At 33.6% G+C, this 20,447-nt stretch overlaps 1 protein-coding gene across 8 annotated transcripts in view; it reads right to left on the bottom strand.

Moving 5' to 3' along the window:
• EVI5 (ecotropic viral integration site 5) overlaps positions 1-20,447 on the bottom strand; it is a 307,393-nt gene that overhangs the window by 202,446 nt on the left and 84,500 nt on the right. For 6 of the 8 annotated variants that reach the window (XM_077120262.1, XM_077120264.1, XM_077120263.1 and 3 more), the window contains 7 exons: positions 13,053-13,242; positions 12,242-12,466; positions 11,321-11,395; positions 5,456-5,581; positions 3,875-4,018; positions 2,865-2,954; positions 2,669-2,766 (listed from right to left, as the gene is read on the bottom strand). In XM_077120262.1, the coding sequence (XP_076976377.1) occupies positions 2,669-2,766; positions 2,865-2,954; positions 3,875-4,018; positions 5,456-5,581; positions 11,321-11,395; positions 12,242-12,466; positions 13,053-13,242 (948 nt within the window). Of the gene's footprint in view, positions 1-2,668; positions 2,767-2,864; positions 2,955-3,874; positions 4,019-5,455; positions 5,582-11,320; positions 11,396-12,241; positions 12,467-13,052; positions 13,243-16,595; positions 16,805-20,447 lie in introns of all 8 variants that reach the window. The other 2 variants (XM_077120266.1, XM_077120268.1) reach the window with 2 other exon arrangements.

The raw sequence follows: 20,447 nt of genomic DNA, 5'->3' as shown, positions 1-20,447 counted from the left end.
AAAGATGGAAACAAACCAAATGTCCATCAACAAACGAGTGGATCAACAAGATGTGGTATATACATACGATGGCATATTATGCAGCATTAAGACAAAATGATGTCCTGAAGCACATGACAAGATGGATGAGTCTTGAGGATATAATGTTGAGTGAAATTTGCAAGACACAAAAGGACAGATACTGTATGATTCCACTTTTAAGAGCAGCATAAAGGTATAATCAGGGACTTATAATACACAATACAGGGGACTAAGAGATACATAGAAGCTAGAGATGGGTGAACCATTAGCTAATGAGGTTGAACTCCAATGCAAGGGAACAGATAGGAGCAGAGGTCATACTCTAGTGGGTCTAGAAGTAATATTACCATATTGAAGATGAACAAGATTGATAGGGGTTGTAGAGACCTACATGTCCCACTGACTCACACTAGAAACATGAACGAGTTCTTGTAAGAATTACTTCAAAGATATGATTCTTGTATAAAGAGTGTTTAAGTTTAGGGTACAGGGGGAAAACTGCTATTGCATGCTATGAGCTATGTTCAAAAGGAAACCATCAGCACTACCACAGCAACAGCAGAGGTAAACAATGGGGTGAGGGACAAGAGTTAAGAAGAGGTTTAGAGTTCCTATTTGGGGAGGGTGTGTTATTAGTTTTCTGTCTCTTGGGAACAATGAAATTATCTAAAATTGAGAATGTTGATGGACTGTGGACTCTGGGCTGTCTACATGATGCCCAATGAATGCTGGTGGCTGAAGGATGGAGAAGTAGAATGAACATGTGGGAAATGTGGTGAGACAAAGTGAGCCAGAAACTAAAAAACAACAATGGTATGGTCACCTTTAGAAAATGCTTATAAGAAAACAGGGGCCTAGATTATAAGCATTTAGAGCAGACACATTAAGTCTGGAGTGGTGATTATTATTTCTGGATTCTGAGAGTCTCTTTTATACATATAACCTGATATTTAGAGATAAGAACAAAGCCAAACAGGTTGGGGTTAAAGTAATTCAGAACATAGAGGTAAGGAAGACAGTGTCTATATTTTAGAACCACACATACTCTTTGAGACCAATGGAAGAAAGGTTTATTTGATATGGAACTGAAATTTTCTATAGTGCATAATCTAATTCAACCTAGCTGCATAGTTCATTTGAACAACTGAAACACAGGGAACACAGAACGAGAAAGAGGTCTTTAATTCTGTATAGATTATTGTAATGCCTGGAAACATCCTAGAGTATAAAAACCAGATAATCAAAAAGTATTGGCAAAGTTCCCTGAAGGAGGGGAGAAAGACTATGGAACTATTAAACCTTGCCATCAGGAAATCCCCTGATACTGTGTCAAACTTTAGGGACACTCAAATCAATAGTGCAAGCCCTCGATAACAAGGCTTACTCTTGTGAAGCTTATGTAGGTAGCAGAGAAGCTTAGACTACCTATAGGCATGCCTAAGAGTTACTTCTGGAAGACCGCTGTTTCGTTACTCAGATGTGACCTCAGTCTCTCTAAGCCTAAATCTGCAAGTTAAGTCACTGCCCTCCCCTCTACGTGGGACATGACATCCAGGGGTGAAAGTCTCCCTGGCGACAAGGGAGAGGATTCCCAGGGATGGATACAGACCTGGTACCATGGGATCAACAATTACATCCTGATCAAATGGGAGAAAAGAAGTGTAATCAATAAAGTATCGGTGGCAGAGAGAGTTCAAATAGAGTCGAGAGGCTACTCTGGAGGTTGCTCTTACACAAGCCTCAGATAGACCTTGCTACCTATCATAACCTGCCAACCCCCAATGAGGACCATTCCAGCCAATCCTAATGAACACCTAGGGCAATTTATAAGATTCCACAAGGGTTCCATGAACTAGAGTAACTTGCCAGAAACCTACAACCTCCATATGGGTCCTTGGTCTAGATAAGTCCTGAAACCTAGCCCATCCTGTCCAGAACATCAGATAGTTCCATTTCCCTACCCCATATTTGTGACAGACCCTTCCAATAGCAAAAATTAAGAATTGCCATAGCCCAAACAATGCCAGTGAGTGGTATGGAAAGATCAAAGGTGATGGTGGAATTACACATAGGAGATAGGACTTAACAAATGAATATGAATGCTGAATCATTAAATTGTTATCTCCTTTAGTCTCCAGTATTTTAAAGCAGCTACAAGTAAAAACCTAAAATTGTGAAATTGTGACCCATGTAAAAGTATGAAATATGTTCAATAACTAATTGTGCTGCTGCGCTTGGAAATTTACAGCTTTTTTGTATTATGTTATTGTTCACAAAAAAAGAAGGAAAAAAATGTTGACTGTAACAATAAAAAAGTATTTAAGCCTTCTAGCCTCCTATATTCTGGAGCAGCTAGAAGGAAACATATGAAAGGATCGTATGGTAGTCCATGCCAAACTCTGGGATCTATTCTGTAACCACTTTTTGAAAAGTGGTTTGAAAACTACTGCTTTTTTATTTCTTTGCTTTGTATATATGTTATACTATACAATAAAAAAAGTTTAAAAAAATTTTATTGACACCAATATCACCAAATATACAGTTCTATAAACAGAGCGGAAAAATGTACTTATCACTAGAATATTTTGCCATGTCTACTGAATGTAAGAAATCCCCATAAGTAAAAGCGAAAATATAGAATACTTACTTTTTCATTTTTTTTGAGTTGTATTTGACTTGGTAAGCTGCTTGGATTAATTTGTCTGGACCGCCATCAAATTGATGTGGAATGACTTTCTGAAAGTGCTAAGAAACAATCAAAGAAAAACATATTAACTATTCAGTACCTGTTATTAAGTGGTTAATAGTCAAATCTAAAGAAATTCAAGAAATCATGAACTGACCTGTAACATCCCTTCCATGTCGAGTTGCATTAGTTCTGCCTGATTCATCTGAAGAAGGGCTAATCCTACTCGAAACACTATTTCTAATCCCTGAGGGAACAAATTATATAAAGCCAAACTGGTCTTATTTTCATCATTCAAAATAGTATCAAGGTAAATATTTAGGGATCTAGGGGTCAGCAAACATTTCTGAAAAGAGCCAGACAGTAAATAATTTAGGCTTTGTGGGCCTTGTGTTGTGTGTTGCAACTACTCAGCTCTGCTATTGGAACCCAAAAGCGGGCATGGAGAGCACACAAATGCGCATGGAGTGCTCAAAGGAAACTTCATTTACAAAAACATGCAGATGAATTGTACAAATTAAAAGTGGCTGAAACAGGAAATGTCGAGTTTTGCATCTGTTACTACAATAAAAAGTTAAAAAAGCAAACAAACAGGCAGGCAGAAGAACAGATTTGGCCCAGGAACCAGGCCAGTTTCAGCACACAAACTTTAGTATGCTGACCCACATCTAAACTAACTGAACAAGGTAACATAAATCAAACTTCCCAGGATAAAATTACGAACAATCAGCATTGGGTTCAGAGAAAAGAAAAAAAATTCCATGTCACTTAAAAATGTGTTTAGAGAATAAAAGAAACTCAATAATACTCATTATTTCTTGCTTTCAACTGATGCATTGCCCCAATACTAACTGAAAGGCAAATTTTACCTCTTACTAACTTCCACTATATCAATCAGGAAATAACACAGATGAATGATTGAAAGTGTAGGCTCCAGAATTTGACAGCTGACATTTGAAATCCTGCTTACTATGCCACGGACAAGCTACTTAAACATTCTCTAAAACTCGGTTTATAATCTATCAAATGGGGATGATAGATTGTTATATGGTTTAATGAGGTTAGCCATGTAAGCAGCTTAGTATGAGACATGTGGGTCTTGCCCTGGTCTCATTAAACCCAACATCACTTTGTTAAACTCCCTTCCTAGTCGGCCAGTTTGCTTACCTCAGACATAAAGATATCAAATATCCTTGTTGCAATTGGTAGTGGAAAAGTTGTAAGAAAGATAGTCAGAAACCAGGATGATGCATACATTGAGGTATGAAAACTTTGAGACTGAAAGTGCACAAAAAGCTCTGGAAGATGCTCCTAAAAAGAAGAAACAGTTAAAACATAGTAGAATTAAGTATCTTAAATCAGATCATTATATAGATTACACAGATTAACTTATATCAAACACAAAGACGAGCACAGGTATCACCTGGAAAGGCTAACATAAAGAAATCAACATATTCCAACTTCAGGATAGTGATTACTACCTGGGAAGGGAAGAAGGGGGAAAGTACATGGAGTTAGAATTTGGGCTGTATCTGTAATATTTGATGTATTAATAAAAAGAGAAAAACCAAGACTGTAAGTAAAAACTTTTACATTTGTTCAATCTTATTGATGGGTACATGTGTGTGTTATTTTCTAAAATATTTCACACTTTTTAAAAAAAAGAAAAGAAATGTTATGTCAAAATACTTCCAGTCGCTATCTATCGTTGATCACCTAACTTTATCCTCCTAGCCTCTCACTCCAAATAAAGATCCTTTGGCAACTCTAGTAATTCAAAGAACAAATAACATACTAACTGAAAATGTAATATCAAGAGAGCTTAAGTTTGATTAAAAGAAGCCTACCATTTCAGAAAAAAGAAAAAAATATAATAAAGAGTCATCTCAAGACCCACTCTGGCCTTTTAAAATGTAAAACATTTTGTATATTCCCTTCCCCATACCACACACAGAAAAGATAAAGGAGCTTATAATTTTGTAGTTAAGACCACCAGGGTAAAAGAGAGTCCTAAAAAAAGGTGCTCATGTCAGCAAAATCATTAACTTATACTCTTAAATTCTGCTCATCAAATTGAAATTTAGGTAAATGAAAATATTTACATTATCAAATTTATGACAATATAATAAATCTATTTCATATAAAAATTAAATCCAGAAAGGAAAAATACTTTTAAAGTATTTTTCATATGATTTTGATTCCTTTCCTCCTCTTTTGACTAACTTTATCCTTCACTAAACCCTTTCCATCATAAAATAGCAATATAGAATGATGGAAACATCAAAAAGAGATTAAGGGTTAGCAAAAAAGAAGTAAGATAAAAAGCAAAAGCAGGGAGAGGATTCAAAGTGACAGAAGCGATATGACAATCTCAAAGTAAATGAACTGATGTCAATGTCATAATGTCATGGGCACTGTAAGAGAGCTTAGACTATATTAACAGAATAATAGGACAAAATAAGGAGACTCATGCACTTAAGTAACGGGGTTCTGGTACATTTGGCACAAATGCTTAAGGACTGAATATGAAAATCACAGTTAATTCCCAGATTGCGATCTACCTTCAGATAGCTCCCAACATAGTAGCTTAACTTTGAAGAGAATGTCTAACTGTGTTAACTGATCATGCAATTAAAACACTAATTTTTTCATTCTTTTAATGCCTTTAACCTTAAAGTGCTCACGACTCAAAGCAAAATGATAAAAATATAAAGACAACACGCCTTTTTGTTAACATTCCACTTTTACCTGTATCATGCATTCAAACTGGTACATACAAAGGCCCAATTCTGCCATACTAGGCTTAAAAAGTTCACGGAGTCTATAATCTTGCATTAATTTAACAAATACACAGAAAGCTTCTTCTTCAGGCATCTACATTAGGGGGGAAAATGTGATATAGGTTAATATTCTGTGATACACAAATAAATTGAATCTCATTTAAACTAAGTACCTATGCAACTAGGGACACTATTTTGAGTGCTAAGCAATGCAACATAAAAGAACACTGGTTTGGAAACCAGAATTTCTAGTCTCCAATTCTACCACCAAGAATGAGAAGTTAAGACAAATTTTACAATCTCTGAAACTAAACTCACTTGACTCATTTGTTAATTCAACCAACAAATATTCATTTGGAGCCAGACACTTTTCTCTCTCTGGATATACAGCAGTGAACAAATAAATACAATTTCTAAGGAACTTGAACTTTCCAGTAGATCAAGATAGATTGTGTGTGTGTGTGTGTGTGTGTATGCATGCATGTGTGCCAAATGGTGTAAGTGCAATGGAAATAAAATAAAGCAAGGTAAGTGGGATGGGGCGCGCTAGAGACATTCACTGCTATTTATGTAGGGAGGTCAGGGAAGATCCCTTCATAAGATAACATTTGAGCAGAGACTCCTGAAGGAGTCATTTATACATCTGAGGAAAGAACAGCCCTAAAAGAGAAAAGAGTATAAAGGCCCTGAGTTGCAATCACATTTGGCATGCTCAAGGAATAGCAAATTGGGGGCCTACTAAATGAGAGGTACTGATCTGGAAGAGGTTAAAGAAATAACAGGCAACCAAATTACATAGGACTTTAGAGGTCACTATAAGGATTCTGACTTTCACCTTAAGTGAGAGAGAAAGCCTTTGAAGGGGATTCTGAGTATAGAAGTGATAGATGACTTAAAGTGTTAAAAGTTTTTTAAAGAATCTGTAATTAGGGGTTAGAGATATCAATTTCACATTAGGGGATTATATCAAACAAAATAACAAATGTGAAGCTCCTTGTAAAGAGCTACTAAGATATCAGAATATTTAGGCAAACAACATGTATCTAAATTGGCAAGCCAACAAAACAGTAAGATTTGCTAATGCTCACTGGCACATAAAATACTAGTGTGTTTCAAAAGAGTGAACCCCAAAGGACTCTAAGCATTCCTCTTACTGAAGACTGCTTATTGTAATAATACCGTTTTCATTAGTCTTAACACGGCTATTGCCAGGAGTCAAGCATTACTCATGGCAAAATCCCCACTTCCAGCGAAATGAGACAAAATAAAGTGTCAATGGCTGGGAGGTTTCCAACAGAGTCAAAAGGTTATCCTGGAGGTTATTCTTACGCATTAAATAGATATCACCTTGTTAGTCAAGATGTAATGGAGAGATGATGAATACGCAACTATGTGATGATATTGTGAATTACTGATTATATATGTAGAACGGAATGATCAAAAGTTAAGAATGTTTGCATTTGTTGTTATATTTTTTTTTAAATTAAAATAATTTTTAAAAAAAGATGCAATGAAGAGGCTGGAGAGAACTGCCTGAAAATGTACAGCTAGTGTTCCAGTAGCCATGTTTCTTGAAGATGATTGTATAATGATAAAGCTTTCACAATGCGACTGTGTGATTGTGAGAACCTTGTGTCTGATGCTCCTTTTATCTACCTTATCAACAGGTGAGTAAAACATATGAAATAAAAATAAATAATAGGGAGAACAAATGTTAAAATAAATTTAGACTGAAATGCTAGGGATCAATCAAAGGGAGGGGTAAGGGGTATGGTATGTATGAATTATTTTCTGTTGTCTTTTTATTTCTTTTTCTGAATTGATGCAAATGTTCTAAGAAATGATCATGATGATGAATATGTAACTATGTGACGACACTGTGAATTACTGATTATATATGTAGAACAGAATGATCAAAAGTTAAGAATGTTTGCGTTTGTTATATTAGTTTAAAAATTTTTTAATTAATTAAAATAAATAAATAAATTATGGGAGAACAAATGTTAAAATAAATTTAGTAGATTGAAATGCTAGTAGATCAATGAAAGGGAGGAGTAAGGGGTATGGTATGCATGAATTTTTATCTGTTGTCTTTTTATTTTGTTTTCTGAATTTATGCAAATGTTCTAAGAAATGATCATGATGATGAATATGCAACTATGTGATGACATTGTGAATTACTGATTATATATGTAGAACAAAATGATCATATGTTAAGAATGTTTATGTTTGTTGTTATATTTTTTTAATTTGAAAATTAATTTAAAAAAAGGAAAGAAAACTTCAAAAAAAAAAACCCCTACTTCCTGCCTCCCAACATTCACAACCACAGTTCTGCCTTGGAGACTATCCCTATTAATCTTATCAAGTCCTACAGCACCGTTAATTTACGTCAGTCACTACAAAAAGCCTAAGATCCCAGAACTCTCACCCTTTGTGGTATTACTTCTCTCCTAATTGGACTCCAATCCTCTCTAAAAAATTTTCCACACCACCTTTTGGAAGTCCTAATCTGCCACCAACAAAATATCTCATAATACTTCAACTCTTTTCCAAACATCCTCCTTAAACTGAATTCTGGCTCTTCCCTAAGGATACTTCAAACATAGAAACTTGATTCTCCCCTACTGGAAGGGGCCCTAGAGTCCTCTGAACTCACTTTCTAACAGTCTGGAGCTACCAGAGTGATCCTTTCAAAGCATGAATTAGATCATGTCGCTCCAACGCTCAAAAACATTCTAGTGGTGTCCCTTATCTCCAATGAATGCCAAAATCCTTGCAAGTTCCTACATGATGAGATCCCTCCCCACCTCTCCAACTTCATCTCCCACCTTTACCTCCCTCCGCATCTCTCTCCCTTCAACCTTCACTCCATCCTCCTTCGGCCACAGTGGGAATCAATCAACTAATCTTTTGGTATTACAAGAATTTGTTCTGTTCTAGACGTATCAGGAAAAAAGAAAAAAGATTCGTTCCTCCTCCCCTTTGCAATAGCATTGGAATATGAACTGGGAGAGGGTTATAAAATGGTTACATTAAAAAAAAAAGTTGGGATGGTTCAATAAAAGGGCAAATGGGGAGAAAAAAAGATTATCATTGGGTCCTTCTTCAAAAGTCTGAAACAATCTTCACACACAAAAAAGTGTGACACTAAATGAGATGTATAAATATGAAAAACTACAACTCACTTGTTTTATAGTCACTCTCTTCTGTTAGAAAGAAATCAGGACACTAGAGTCTTTGACCAATATGTTACTACATACATTCTCTGTGACTTTGAGCTAATAATCTATGCCTTTGCAAAAGTCTAATGGGAACAATTTCAACCCAATTTTATAGGAATACTAATATACAAACAAAACATACATATCCAGCACTTTCTTTTAAGAAGAAGTGACTATTTCAACACAACATGTAATAAATAAACTTGCAAATTTTTTAATCAGACCCTATATGTTGTTTGTAGACTGTTGACTAAGTTCCGGGAGGCAATATAATAGGGTATAAAAACATAAACACTAAAAATAGAGGAGCTTTTGAATCTGGCTCCACTATACTTTCTACATTGTGGCACCGGGCTATTAAGTGATTATTCTTATGGTGGTGTATGAGCTGTCATTGATAACAACAGTTAAATAAATCAATCATTGAGTGAAAGTAAAAATCAATAACACCACTGCCTTTAGCATCTTATAGGAAAATGTAATCGCCACTCAGGATCTCTTGACAGTTAGATCAGCTGTTGTGAGATTCATATCTCAAGTAGGAAAAAACTGCTTTTTAGATGCTCAACAGAGATATTATTAAAAGGTTATTTAGGGGTGGGCCACAGTGGCTCAGCAGGCAGAGTTCTCACCTGCCATGCCCGTGACCCGGGTTTGATTCCCGGTGTCTGCCTAAAAAAGAAAAAGGTTATTTGGGAGCTAATATGGAAGTAAAATGAATCATGACAAAAATTAATGGATTCATTAATAAGGATACTGAGTTCAACAGTAAAAGGTCTATTAATACTGACCAATGATAAATCAGGCAAACCACCATTTCGCAAAACATCTATACATTAACATTAACAAATCTAGTTTTGTTTTTATTATTTAACCTAATTTGACTGAGAAATTAAAAGGAATCTGGCAAAAAACCCTGGGAACAGTAGTTATATTATAAAACAAAGTAAACATCAGTCATTTTTATTTGAAACCATTTCTCTGACAACAGGTTTCCCATTACTTCAGAAGAGAGATATGCATTTTTCTCACATTACAGAGCTTTAAAAATTGAAAGGCAGAGCTGTTATGAAATTGAAACAAAGCATTGGGAAACAGTTTTTGATTCCTACTCTGCTTTTATCTAACAAGATATGTGATCTTGAGCAAGTCACTGAACTCTGATTGCCGTCCACTGTGTGCCAAATACCATGCTAAGCTTTTTACATATATTATCTCATATAACACTCATAATAATTCTGAAAGTGGAGAGTATTATCTAATTAAGTCTCTGAGAGAGGTTATATAATCTAATCCAAGTTCTAGAGTTGGTGTGGAAAGGAGATGCAAAAGCAAGCTTATATGATGCCAAACTAAGTTATCACCAAGGTTCCTTTTCAGGACCAAATTTCTGAAATTAAACATAGTGTACGCTACAACTAATTGTTACCATGTACTTTGAAATGTATTGTTTTTATGCATATATATTATTTAAAGAGAAGGAGGAATATAACAGAGACGACAGAATTTAACAAATGAGTATCACTGCTAAATCATTATATCAAATATTTCTGTTGGCCTCCAGGGTCTTGGAGCAGCTAGAAGGAAAAAACTGAAATTGTAGAACTATAACCTCTACCAAACTTTACTATCTGTTCTATAACTACTTGTTAAAATGGACTTGGAAATTTATTGCTTTTTGTATATATGTTATATTTCACAATTAAAAAATTTGTAATAAAAAAATTCATGGAATTGCACAGTACAAACAATGAACCCTAGGTTAAATCATGGGCTATAGTTAATATTACAACTATAAAAATGTGCTTTCATCAGTTGTAACAAACGTATGATACCAATGCATGAACTTGGTAACTACACTTAAGTTGTTATATAAGTGAATATTCTTTTTTAAATAAATATACATGTAAGTAAAAATACATATATAAAGACAGAGAGTATGATGGAACTTAAAAAAAAAAAATCAACAAAGCTACAGCACGCCATTTCCTTTCAGAGCTATGATTGCTCAGCCCCTGAATTCTGAAAACACTCTACCCAAACCACTCCAAAGTAAGTCACTGCCAAAGGAGGTAGGTATATTACATCCCTGGGGTAGTAAAAGTGGATGAGTACCACCATTTTAGAGCCTACAGCATGATATTGATAACAAGCCTTCAGCTCACGATAAATAAAATTTCTGCATAAATTCCAAAGTACATCATAAACATGATTTTCATACCAACATTCTAATCATGCCCTCCCAGGCTGGGAAAAGATTAATGTAATAAATAAGTTAATTTTAAAGTAGATAGTGGCTTCAGTAGAACATTATGGTATCAAGTTGAAATTCCATTTGGTGCCTAGGTTTTCTGGCATATTATGCCAATATTTTTAACCTTTTCAAGCACAAACTAATATTCCTATTGAAACTATGCTTAGAGAAAAGTATCCATATCTACTTATATATACATACTTTTTTTTTTTTTATGGGCAGGCCCCGAGAATCAAACCCAATATCCACTTATATTTAATAAAAACAGGGATGATTTAAAAATCTCCAATCTTTTTAAAAGACTAGATCTTTAGTAAATAACTTATTTGAACAACTAATACTTGCATTAACTTACCTGCATAAGCAACAATCCAACTATAAAAGCACTTCCTTGACAGTAACCAACCTCACGATCCACTAAAGAATATGCCTGAAAAGTAAAAAATGTTTACTTCAGAAGTAAATTTTCAAAATACTTCACATAGTATATTATACTTTTCTTCTCTAGAAACCTAAAGTAGGTGAAACTGGTTAAATAAAAGGTGTTATCCTATAAATATTTAAAAACAAATGCTTCACTACCTCCAATTTTCTTTTGACAGTTTCCCAAGAGAGATGTGCCAGTTCTAAGGACAAGAAAACAAAGGAATCTGGACACAGGAAATTAAGAGCTTAAAATCAAGAAAAATATATATGTAATAAATATAAAATTAGTTAAGGTAAAGCACTGGCAAAATTGAAAATGATTTAACAAGAAATCAGTACTTCACAGAAGTAGGTGAAAGGGAAAGAAACTATAGGAGGGGAGAAGGTAATATGGAAGAAAAAACTACAATGGTACACATTTTTAGGGGCTAAGAGCTCTTAACAATGCACTGGCCAGAAAAACTGGCTAAATGCTGCCATGACAGGAGATAGGAGAAAGCCACATCCCAGGTTTTGAACACTGTTGTGGTGGATTCTTCATTTTCATAGAAGATCTCTCTGGTATAATAATTTACAGGTTCTTTTATTTTGGCCAACTCAAGTAAGTCACTGTGATGAATTTTCTCACAAGTTCCAAAATTAGACAATAATAAACCATCACAATTTTAAATTTATTTTGAAATATTCTAAAGCTATTTAAGCAAAAATAAAATAAAAGTATGCTAAAGCCAAATTTATTTCCAAAGCAACTGATTCTTAGGGTGGGAATTCTTGCTTAATCATGGTAAGTATATAATGTCAACCTTCATATAATTCACTACATTTCAAAAAAGGAATAAGTGTAACTTACCTTCATTACATTAAATAAAACTTCCTGTCCAAGGCTATCTTTCTCCTTAAAAAAATTATGTTCAGGATATGTTCTAGCAATGTCCCTTCGGATCAACTTTTCACAAGGTGAAGTCATTTTCAAGAGTTCTGAATACTGATCCTTAATTGCCATGCTCTGTGCACAGCATAAAAGTTGCCAAACTATTGCTCTGAAGTGGTGGGGTATCCCTTTACGAACAAGTTCCTAAAAAATAAAAATTAAATTAATTTTTAAAATGAATTATTTAAACCTCATTCCCTGCAAACCAAAGTCTCATTGGGGGTTGGAGTGGAGTGAAAGACTTAAATTTATGACTCACAAAGCCAATTCTATGCATTTACAACAAGAGTAAAGAATCTTTTACAACAAGAGTAAAGAACCAAGCCTAAGCTTTGGCCCCTGGGTATATCCTGTTCTGGCCAGAGGGGTTAGAGCGTCTTTTATAAATTCTGGACACTTCACTCAGAGTGAGGTCTTAACACTCTGAAAGTCTAAGGACTTGATAACCTCTAGAGCTGGTATCAATTGTCTCTCAAAGGGCAAATGAAGGCAAAAGCGTAAAAGACTAGTATTCCTAGGATATAGGCTGTCACTTCATTTTTTAATATATAAAATTAGAGGACTTAACTAATTTCTAAAATATTTTTCACATATATTTCTACAATTTCAGGATCTCTACAATATATAACCTCTATCTACAGATCAAAATTGTTATGGGCAAAATAATCCATAATCTATATCTTTTGCCTTTCAGGATAAGGAGGAGAACTTTAACAAAGAATATGAATACCTTAACATGCTTTTCCTTCTTCTTCCGTACATCTTCCCATTCATTAACAATTCTTCCCCAAAGAATCCAAGAATCTTCTTCAAGGTGGCTGAGGTTGCTAGAGGCTGATGAACTTGATACTAGAGAGGAACCGCTGTTTCTTCTTGATCCGTTTACAGATCTTAAAGACTTACTATCCGTCTCTAACAATCTAAAACATAATTAAAATTGCTTAAGAGTTAATCTCATACTGATAGTAGTAGTAGTAGTAGTAGTAGTAGTGTAGTAGTAGTAGTAGTAGTACTTGTAGTAGTGATACTTGTCTTAGAGGTTCGCTATAGTAATTTAGCCATTGTTCTAAAATATAGTTTTAATAATATGCATAACTGGAATAATTTTTAGTTGGCATCAATAAAATAATTGCTGCATTTTTTCTCACCTAAGAAGAGCAGTTTCAAAATTTGAAATAGCAAACTATGTTAAGTATTTTAGTGCTACTGGTCCCATAATAATTTCCCTTCATCTCCATTAAAAATTCAAACTAGAAGAAATCAGAGAAAACTTGCTGGAAGGGCTCCTGGCAGAAAGAAGGTATACTGGAAGATGGATAATAAATTCTAAGAAATAACTAATTGTATCACGTTTACAGTGTGTCTAGGGCTAAAAAAGACAAAGCCACACAAATTAACCAAATTCTTCTCCTTTTTCATTTTGTTTTACTCATGCATAACTAATCTGCCCAAGAAGGATTTATGCTAAAAAAAACACTAATAGTTCTAAACTGGAAGATTCTGTATATTTGTCTATACTCACACACATATATTTGTCTATTTATTTATTTATAATTCTCGAAAAAATTCTTCCACTAGATTGGTAAGAACTTTAATCCACTCAGTCTTCATGCTCCCTTCAATGTCTCCCCAAAATTCACAAAACTAACCACTGCTATCATCTTTGGGCTTGCACTGTAAAACTGGGACCTCTTTACTCTTAAGGTCCCTGTTGGCCTTTGAGTTGTCAACACAGTTTTAGGCCTCTTATCTGTAAAAATATGGGTTAAGAGAATTTCAAAGATACATTCCATGACTCATCACAACATCAAATCTATTATTTCTTTAACACATGTACTGGGTATATAAGATGGGAAAATATGGGTCTACCACTGTAATTATATAAATTAAAAGTCATTCAAATAATAAAGATCCTAAAACATCTATGAGTGTGCTGGTTTGAAAGGAAGTATGCCCCCTAAGAAAAGCCATGTTTTAATATAGATCCCATTTCATAAAGGTAGAATAATCTTTATTCAATACTGTATGTTTGAAACTGTGATTGGATCATCTCCCTGGTTAATGTGATTTAGTCAAGTATGGTTGTTAAACTGGATTAAGGGACGACATATCTCCACCCATTTGGATGGGTCTTGATTAGTTTCTGAAGTCCTATAAAAGAGGAAATGTTTTGGAGAATGAGATTCAGAGAGAGCAACACTACAAAGCAGAGAGTCCACCAGCCAGTGACCTTTGGAGATGAAGAAGGAAAACGCCTCCCGGGGAGCTTCATGAAACAGGAAGCCAGGAGACCAAGCTAGCAGATGACACCGTATTCACCATGTGCCTGTCCAGCCAAGAGAGAAGCCCTGACTGTGTTCGCCATGTGCCTTCTCACTTGAGAGAGAGACCCTGAACTTCAGCGGCCTTCTAGAATCAAGGTATCTTTCCCTGGATGCCTGTGACTGGACATTTCTATAGACTTGTAATTGGGACATTTTCTCAGCCTTAGACTGTAAACTTGCAACTCATTAAATTCTCCCTTTTAAAAGCCATTCTGTTTCTGGTATATTGCATTCCAGCAGCTAGCAAACTAGAACAATGAGGATATTGAACATGACTATTTCCCACTTCTAGTTAACTCCTTCAGAAAAAAAGACATCTGCTTAGTACACAAAAAATGTTCCCAATAGCAATTTACAAAGTATAAAAACTAAGAAAGAAAGAACCAAATCTTATTTATCAGATTACAGAACCACCTTTTGAGAGTCAGATTTGTATCTTACTCAACTTTATATCCCTGGATCAATTAGCCCACTGCAAAACATATTAAATATTGATTGAATTCAAATAAAATTCAAATTCCCATAAAAAAAACTTTTAAATCTGATACGTGTCATGTTCAATAACATAAGAATATAAATTTAACAAATAAATCCAAATTTCATTCAAGGGATAGGTTAATGCATTTTCATGGCAACAATAATTTAAATAACACTAAGCTTTCTAAATCTTGTAGAAACACAAAAACTTATTAAACAGCCAAGTTAAGGGTCAACTATTTGCTACAAATTTTTTTTTATTTGAATAAAAGAAGATTTAATGACAAGGTTTCACTTACAAACTTTTTTCATAGATATTATTTTAAGAAGCACACAATATATCTTATAAACAATTTTCTACATGAATTCTAAACCCTAAGAATTCTAAATGGAATAGAGAACCTTTTACTAAAACAATGAACTTGAATCTAACTTCTTCGCTTCAATTATTCATTGAGTGCCAAATCATAAATGCCCAATAATTAAGCTACACATTACAACTCTCAATAGAGAGATATGCAGTTAAAATAATATTTCCTAAGCTACACATAAGTTAGAGATAAAATGGAAGTATAAATAAAGAAGTATAGATAAAAGTACAGAAGACTTTTGGGGAGTCAAAAAAGTCTCAGAGATAACTGAATAGCAACTTACAGGATAAGAAGGAACGTCAAGTGAACTCATGGATATGTTAGAGAAGTGGGTTAACTTCAGAGGACATTGAAACAGTATATCTGTTCAAAATATCTATTAAATATCTATAAAAGCAAAATACTATTTTGCTTGGAAGCCTTTTATTTCTTTCATATTCATGGCTATGTTAATGAGAATATTCTCAGGAAAACTAAGGTATTGCTTTGGTGGTAAAATATAAACAGTGCTACATATATATATAATTTTTTAAGTGTTCTAGTAGCAGCATTAAAAGTAAAAAGAAACAGGTGAAATTAATTTTAATAATTTATTTTAACAAATAAATTTATTAAATATAGTCAAAGTATTATCAATTCAGCATAGAATCAATATTTTAAACTATGAGGGTTTTTTTAACCAAGACTCCAAAATACGATGGATATTTATTTTCCTCTTATAGCACACCTCAATTCAGAACATCCACATTTCAAGTCCTTAATTGTCACATATTGCTAGTCGCTAACTTATTAGACACTTCACATGTAGATGTTCGTAACATGCAAAGATAAAAAATTAAGGTCCCCAACATTCCAACTTATATTTTAAAAGATGTATTCTGGCTTAAAATAGCTCTTTTCGTTTCCTCTTTCTTACAGCTCAACCCAAAAAACCTGCTAAAAAGCAAAATCTGATTCCAAGTAATAGAATGTAAAAGGAAACAAACAGGTTGCAATGCCAAACTTTCAAGTCACACAAGTAATAGCCAGTGCAAAATTTAAACTGCCAACATTCCTCTCCTTCATTAAAATGGACTATCATTACACTGGAACCTTACTTACCTCCTTAAATTCATCTCTGTCAAAGCCAATGTATTTTCGAAATTCAAAGAATAGCCCATTTAACACAGAAGAAAAAAATGCTGTCTCATTTCAACTTTAAGACTAACAATTATTAACTTTCAGCAAACAGATCTTTGATATTGCCTTGAACCATTTCTTCACATCTTCTGAGGGTTGTTTATTTTTAAAAAATGATAGCTGCAATATAACTATAGGGAAGAAAAATAGTTTCTTTATAGAATCTGACACATATTTCTTAAATTTTAATTTTCTAAAATTCTATCAGTTTTATATACTCTGAATAAAAGAAAGTTAAATAACATAACCAGAGCCAATTTCACATATGGAGAAAGGAAAAATATATTCGAAATAAAAGCATCTATGCCATTATGCTACAAGTGGCAGTTGTATCTCATGATCTTTACTTTAGATGTGTAACTGAAATACATAAAACCATAGAAATGGCAGGGAAAATTCAAATTATTACTCTTAAAATTGTCCCCTGGACTTAATATTGGTGTAGTGGCAAAGTAAATAGGGATAAAATAAATGGCTGGATTTTACTATTTGTAATTTTTATTTTTTAATTTTTTTATTAAAGTCAGAGAGAAGTGTTTTTCCACCAGAACTATAGTCACTACCATCATCCATTCTCTACACATAATTTTCTCAAGAGTTCTAGGTTTTAATGGTTTAAAAAAAAACTCAGGACTTAAAAGTTCAAATTTTTGCATACTTCCACTTAAGAACAAAGATGATTTGACCTTCTGTTCCTTTTGTTCTTCAAATTTTTGTCAAAATCTTTTATGAATATTTTTCAACAGCTCTAGTTTTTATTCATGTAATATTAACATATTTTAGTGGTTAAACACATCTAGTATCCTAGAGTGATGTATGAATTACTTGAAACAAGTTAATTTATACCCATACACACCTCATCCAAAATAATTTTTAATACAGTGCTTTGTATATTTTAGTTGCACAGTAATTATTGGTCATAACCGCAAAAAAAAAAAAAAAGAAAATTCAATATTGGTCACTTATAAACTCAGCACCAAAAGTTATCTTTTGTACAAACTTTTACAACCACATATCAACCAAGTTAAATCCTTTTTATATGCCTTAACGTTATCTAGAAATGTTTTACTTTCCTGTCTTGCCTCAGTTTACCTCCTCTACATACCTTCTTTTCTTCTAATTAATGGTGGCTATCCTTTCTTTTCCCTGCAGTGAGGAACTATTTGTTTATAATATAGCCTTCACCCAACCTAACACCCTCTTGCTCTTTCAAGATCCTCTTCCAACTTCATCTTATTCAAGAAAGTTTGCCAGTCTATGTATCATGTTAAGGGGACTACCTTCCCCAAAAACATCTAACAAAAGATTTTGTTCAAAATCTTTCAAATATAGTAAAAAAAAACAAGGGGGCAAAGAAAAAGTTAAAATTAAACCGAACCACACATATACATATTAAACCCACAAAAAGTTATCTTTATATAGGGCACAGCTTTCTACCTTACCCCTTGAATGCTGAGAGCAAATAAAATCCTTTAAAAGCACTTTCAAGGAAAGAATTAGAAGGGGTTAATTTCAATCATCAGGCCTGCATTGGGCTGATATTAGGCCCTCTTCAATTGTGGCTCATTTGAACCAGACAAAATCCCTAGTCCTGAAATTCTGTTAACATGGAATTTCTTTCATGCCTCATTCTGTCTCCATCTCAAAAACAGGAAGGAAACAAGTCTGAACACAGGTCTTTTTAAAGGCAAAATGTCAACAATTACATGAAAGCACATTTTTTTAAGCTGAGTAATAACTGAGAATAAATATATTTACATATGGCATTAATTTCTAAATCTAATTGTCAAATGATATAAAACAATCTTCCTAATTTTAGTCACACTTCTTCCCCATGCCAAAGGAAAATGACATTATAAAAAATAATTTCATTCCAGACAGGATGGAGTAACAGAAGGTAAATTTGCCCTCCCACCTAAAACTACTAAAAAATAAAGGCTAAACTACATGAAAACAACGGTTTTTAAGACTTTGGACAACAGGCAAAAAAGGACAGAATCCAGGAGACTCAGAATTTTATTTTTGTAATCCAAAAGAAAAACAAGTAAGTGTTAAAAGGCAATTATTCAGACTGTATAAGAAAGAAAAACCTAAATATATGAACTATATTCCTAATATAAAAACTTTAAGATAAACAAAAAATAAAAGTAAAAGGATGGAAAAATATATGAAATTTTAACACTATTCAAAAGAAAGGTGCTATGATTATATTAATGAGACAAAGATATCCAAGCAAATATTACCATTAATAACAAAGATCATTTTACAAGAGGATGTAATAATCATAAATACTTAGACAACTAATAGCAGAATGCAAATTATATAAAGCAAATACTGATAGAATTTAAAGAGAAATGGGAAAATCCACAATTAGAGATTTCAATGCCCTTCTCAATAACTGATAGAGCAAATAAACAGAAAATCATCAAGAAAATAATAGACTCGAACAACACTCTCAACCAACTTGAACCAACATTCATAGACTATCATACTACAAATTCACAATATCAGAATACACATTCTCTTCAAGTGCACATAGAATAGTTATTAAGATAGGCCATATCAAGGACCATAAAACAAGTTTCAGTAAATGTAAGGGGATGCTGTTAAAGCAAGATTTGAGGAGTAATATACAGCACAAAGCACCTATATTAGAAAAGAAAGATTACACAAACATTACAAAGTCACAAGACATTACAGACAAATGTCACAGATGTCCCAAGACAAATAAAAAATAAATAAATATGTAGGAAGAAACTTAACCAAGGAACTAACTTGACCATGAATAACTACAAAACATTACTGAAATAAATTAAAGACCTAAATAAATGGAAGGACAATCCATACTCATGAATTGGAATACTAAATATTGTTAAGATGTCAATTCAATTCAAAGGATATACAGATTCAATGTAATCCCAACCAAAATTTTAACAGACTCCTTTGCAGATTCATACAGAATCCTTTGCAAATTCATATGGAAGAGAATCCAGCATTGTGTGCTGGAGGAGCTAAGTGAAGGTCCACAGATACTTAGAGAGGAAACCACTGGCATCAGAAGCTGGAATCAATGGAAACAGGAACAAGAACCAGGAGACACCAGCCATGTGCCTTCCCAAGTGACAGCATTAGCCTTCCTTGAATCAAGGTATCTTTCTCTGGAGGACTTAGTTTGGACATTCTTATGGCATTAGAACTGCAAACTCATAATTAATAAATTCCCTTTATTATATATATATATATATATATATATATAATATATGTAATATACACAATATATCCACACAAGTGAGGGTATATATATATATCGATCTTTCACAAGGAATTCAAATCTACTCAATGGGGAAAAAATACTCTCTTCAATAAATGATGATAGGAGAAATGGACAGCCATATGCAAAAGAATGATGGTGGAAAATACTCCATACCATATATAAAAATGAACTCAAGATGGATCAAAAACCTAAATATGAGAATGAAAACTATAAAACTCTTATAATACATAGTGGGGGCAAGCCACTGTGCCTTAGCAGGCAGAGTTCTCACCTGTCATGCTGGAGACTGGGGTTCAATTCCTGGTGCCTGCCCATGTAAAAAAAAAAGAATACATAGGGGGGAACACATTTAAGTCCTTGTATTAAGCAACAGACTCAGACTTTACACATTAGGCATAATAAGCAAGAAAAGAAAAAATACATAAATGGGACTTGAAAATTAAAAACTTTTGTACATCAAAGGACTAAAAAGACAACCTAAAAAATGGGAAAAGAAATTT

Source organism: Tamandua tetradactyla, chromosome 11, assembly GCF_023851605.1.
Source record: "Tamandua tetradactyla isolate mTamTet1 chromosome 11, mTamTet1.pri, whole genome shotgun sequence".
NCBI classification, from domain to species: domain Eukaryota; kingdom Metazoa; phylum Chordata; class Mammalia; order Pilosa; family Myrmecophagidae; genus Tamandua; species Tamandua tetradactyla.
The sequence above is the reverse complement of the archived record's forward strand: the minus strand, read 5'-3'. Positions and strand labels throughout refer to the sequence as shown.